Consider the following 4435-nt stretch of genomic DNA (forward strand, 5'->3'; position numbering starts at 1 on the left):
TCGCTCAACTTACCTTCTATCTAAAGCATGTTGATTTGAGTATGTAGATATGTATGCATTAAAAAACTGACATAAGTTTTCTCTAGCGGTGATGTACAGTTATTATTTCATAGATGGGGTGGTTTTATTATTCATATATTGTCAAAATTTGACTTCTGGATTTCTTTTCTAACAGAAAAATAACATCAGGCTTGTATATAACATATTTTGTTTCCCTCTTTTTTTTCTTTTTTTTTTTTTGTCTGTAGTTCTGTTAGTGTTAAATTAATGAAATGAACTATTACTTAAAAAATAAACTAAATTGAAATATTCTGTATTAAATGTTATAACTGTACACTAGTGGAATAAGTTCCCTGGTGGGACATCGGTAATTTTACGGATTTACAGCGCTAAAATTCGAGATTAGATTCCTCGCGGTGGACACGGTAGATTTGATCTTAAACAAATGAACTAATGAGCTGTTTATAAGTTTATAACATTTAACTACGAGGTGGCAGGAGTGTTGAAGGAGTTGTTAATTATGGCGTCCTCCGTTTTAAGTCCGTTCGTTCACTGGGCGCAAACAGAAACTGGAATATCTTTACGAGTTGAATTACGTAATGTGAAGGTTTGTTTGATACTTACATAAAGTATGGTAATATTGTTTATTTATCGTGAAAATATTACATTAGTGTATCTCAAAGCGATAATAATAAAATTTAGTATTGTCACGGTCAATATTGAATTATGAAGTACTTAAGTATTTGAAGTAGGCTTACCGGCTTTCGTTTTACTGTGTTTACATTTACAGTTAGAATCACTGGGTGTTTTACTTACGGTTTAGGACTATTAGTATTATTCTTGTAGTAGGAAGACTAAAACTGAGTAAGAATAGCAAAAGGCATGTATCTTATGACTTGGCTTTATCAATATTAATTCAACTTCAAGTGAATTAGCCTTGGCTTTGGTATACCTTGCGTGTGGTGTAATTTTTTTCAGCCAGAATGAAATTTTTTACTTTAACATAAAAATATGGAAATAATTAATATAGGAAATGATGTATTTAGACGTGCATAATGATAGCATCATATAGAATTGTTCCTACGTCAGAAAGAAGAAAGTGTGTGTAAGACATCAGTGATCAAAACAGTAAGTTGTACATGTTTTACATAGGAAAAAATGTAATGAAGTATGATTCATACACAATGCTTTACCTACTGAATTACTAAACTCTCGGTAGATAGAGCTGTGTAAAATATTATATAGAAAGAATAAAAGTCAAATATGAGTAGTTAACTCAGTCAGAGATTGATTTGTTCAATCAGGTAGTGGAAAAATGTTTACAATAAGAGGTGGAATATGGTAGGTAGGAGTGAAAATGGCATGTCAATAAATATAAAACAATATTGCTTTTATAATATGCATCAGAATGTTTTTCTCTTGCAAATGTCATGTTATAAGTTTCTTTTTGTGTTTTTTTAATAAGCTTTGTAATATGACAAGTATTATTTATTTCTGTATGTCATAAAAATAGCAACTATAGTTTAAAACTGTTTCAGTATTCAACTTTATATATACTTTAATCACCTAAATATGAAATTTTATGCTAAACTAAATTATTTCATTTAATCAAATAGGTTTATAATTTTCTGATTAAAATATAGTATTACACTATTTCCATGGTTAATCCAAAGTATGGAAATTATCATAAACTTTTTTTCTTTGTTTGTTTGTTTTGGAATTTCGCGCAAAGCTACACGAGGGCTATCTGCGCTAGCCATCCCTAATTTAGCAGTGTAAGACTAGAGGGAAGGCAGCTAGTCATCACCACCCACCGCCAACTCTTGGGCTACTCTTTTACCAACGAATAGTGGGATTGACTGTCACATTATAACGCCCCCACGGCTAAAAGTGCGAGCATGTTTGGTGGGATGCGGATTCGAACCCCCGACCCTCAGATTGTGAGTCGAGCGCCTTATCCACCTGGCCATGCCGGGCGACAGTCTTGTGAAGGATCAAATAGTTCTCTTGCTATCTACATATTATTATAGCCTAAGAAGATAATGATGGTCTTTTACCAAGCTGAATGTATGTACCCTTTTTAAACATCTACAGACTAACAGTTACAAGTTACACAAGACTGTCTTTGCACATCCACCCTTAAGAAAAGTAAAAATTTAAATTCTTTAATTTTCAGGAAATCATTGAATCCCACCTGAAACTTATGTAGTGTCAGCCTCCACTCCTATCAAAGGAAACTTGTTTCATAAGCCAGTTACCCTATTAGAAAAATATACTGCTTTAACTGGAGCCTAGTCTGAATTTTTCTAAACTTTAATTTTTATTCTCTTATCTTCACAATACAGTACAAAGAAATTGTAGACATTTATACTATTGACCCACACACACAACCTCTTACATAAGTAACAACCTTCTTTCTTCCATACACCTCTTAAACAGCATATATCATCTAAAAGTTAAGTATTAATAAAATAAATGTTTTTTGTACACAGTATTTCCATTATGATTTAACTCTTTCTTGTAGTATGCAAAATACTTAATTTGTAGCTATGCACAGGGTTACTAAAATAAGAAATCCTTTCTTAGATAAGGAGATCTAAACTGCACACAGTACTCCAAGAGAGGCTTAATCAGTGATTTTACTAATTATTCTGTTATTAGCATCATTAATGTAAACAATAAAAACAAAGACCCAAGCACTAACCTCTGAGGCTTGCCACAAGTAACAAAGGTTAAGTATGATTAGACTTCATTAGTAACAACTGCTTGCTTTCTCTCTCACCTACTCACCCAAAAATTCCGTCAACTAGATCTTCCATATCTCCCAACAATGTGATTTTCTTAGTTAATCTTCTATGTGGTGCCATATCAGAAGCCATCTGAAGATCCAAATACACTAGGTCCACATTTTTTCCATCATCCAGGTTATGAGTAACATCCTCAAAGAAAAAAAAAAAATACAGCAGATTAGTAAGCCAAGATTTTTGTTTAGTGAATTTTTATTGGCTTCTTTAATGACATCATATTTCACTAAATGATTTTGCAAAGCTTCTTTTATCAGTTTTTCTAGAATTTTCCCCACTAGAAAAGTAAAACTAACTGGCCTATAATTTCCAGGAAAATTGTATCATTCCCTTTACAAGTAAGAGTAATATTAGATACTCTCCAATCTTCGGGCACTTGTTTGTTGTTGATTGGCTGACCAAAATGAGAGAGAGATTTGCTTATCTGCTCTTTGACCTATACATCCCTGATCCAAATGCTTTATCTTTTTTTTGTCTCTGTCTTTTTACTTAACATAAGTGGGTTAAATATACATGATTTAGACCAAATCCAATATTTCCACAAAATGCAGAAGAAGAAGCCTAGGTTTAAAGTTAACTAATTTCTGTGTATAATTATGTTACACACTGTATATATATATATTTATATTAGACACCAGAAGTGGATGTTACTGAAAATCAGCTGGAGTTTACTGCTAGTGGAATTGGTGCTAAAGGAGAAAATGTATATCACTTTGTACTGGATTTCTATAAAACTGTTTTGACTGAGGTTGGTGAAATGTGAAATTTCTAAATTTAAATCATATAAGAACAGAATCAAGGTGTTAAATGCATGAAAATAGAATTCTGATACAATATCTTATCTCCACTGACAAAATAATACTGCCCTCTATCGGTGCAACTTTTCAATGCTCTGCCACTAGCCTTCCACCTCCTGCTTCTGCATATCAAAATGCAAATGATCATGCAGCTGTCCTCCAATAGCAGTGCAATACAACTCCTATCACAACCAGCACCCACTTCACATTTGCACTCATTAATCACTAATCAATTGGCAATAGTGCTGGTTTTGTTCATGGATTTGTCGACTTTTTCCATTATACTATTGACTTAGTTTTTCTTTACTATTTATTTAAACTTTTCCATTTGGATATTGTGAAAGGTTGGTTTTTTTCCAACTTTTCTTATTTTTTGAGGAGCCTTTTGTTAGTGTATTGTGGATCCCACTCTGTGGCAAGTATACCAGGTGTTACTTTTTTTTTTTTTATGTCTTCACTGTCCATCCTGCATCCATGCTCGCTGTAAATTACATTGTAGCCCTTCCTACCATAGAACTGATATATAATTCCAGATGCTGCCAGGCATTGATTGTGTGTGTCTGTTTTTTTTTTCATTCATGCTTAAACTATTATGTCACAGGTTTCGGTTATGCACACTGTAGAGATAGGGTGTTCTGTAAGACTGCTAGTAGTTCTCCTTAGTGTTTTTTTTTTTCAAAAATTTGTTCATCTTTAACTGTACACACACATGGAGTAACATGAATAAAGCAGACAGAGATTGCTGTCAATCTCTGATGCTCTGCGGCATCAAGACTTATTTATACCAGGTTTACCGTCCTTTTACCACATCTGCTGGTACTTGGTCCCAGCAGA

General features: G+C 33.1%; 1 protein-coding gene across 1 annotated transcript in view; it reads left to right on the top strand.

The window, feature by feature from the left end:
* Window positions 1–513: 513 nt before the first annotated feature.
* Window positions 514–4435, top strand: part of LOC106471301 (very-long-chain (3R)-3-hydroxyacyl-CoA dehydratase-like) — a 25797-nt gene continuing 21875 nt past the window's right edge. The window contains exons 1-2 of the mRNA XM_013931903.2: window positions 514–607; window positions 3436–3552. Coding sequence (XP_013787357.1) covers window positions 521–607; window positions 3436–3552 — 204 coding nt within the window. The 5' untranslated portion in view covers window positions 514–520. The remainder of the gene's footprint in view (window positions 608–3435; window positions 3553–4435) is intronic.

This window comes from Limulus polyphemus, unplaced genomic scaffold (assembly GCF_000517525.1).
Source record: "Limulus polyphemus unplaced genomic scaffold, Limulus_polyphemus-2.1.2 Scaffold111, whole genome shotgun sequence".
Classification (NCBI taxonomy): domain Eukaryota; kingdom Metazoa; phylum Arthropoda; class Merostomata; order Xiphosura; family Limulidae; genus Limulus; species Limulus polyphemus.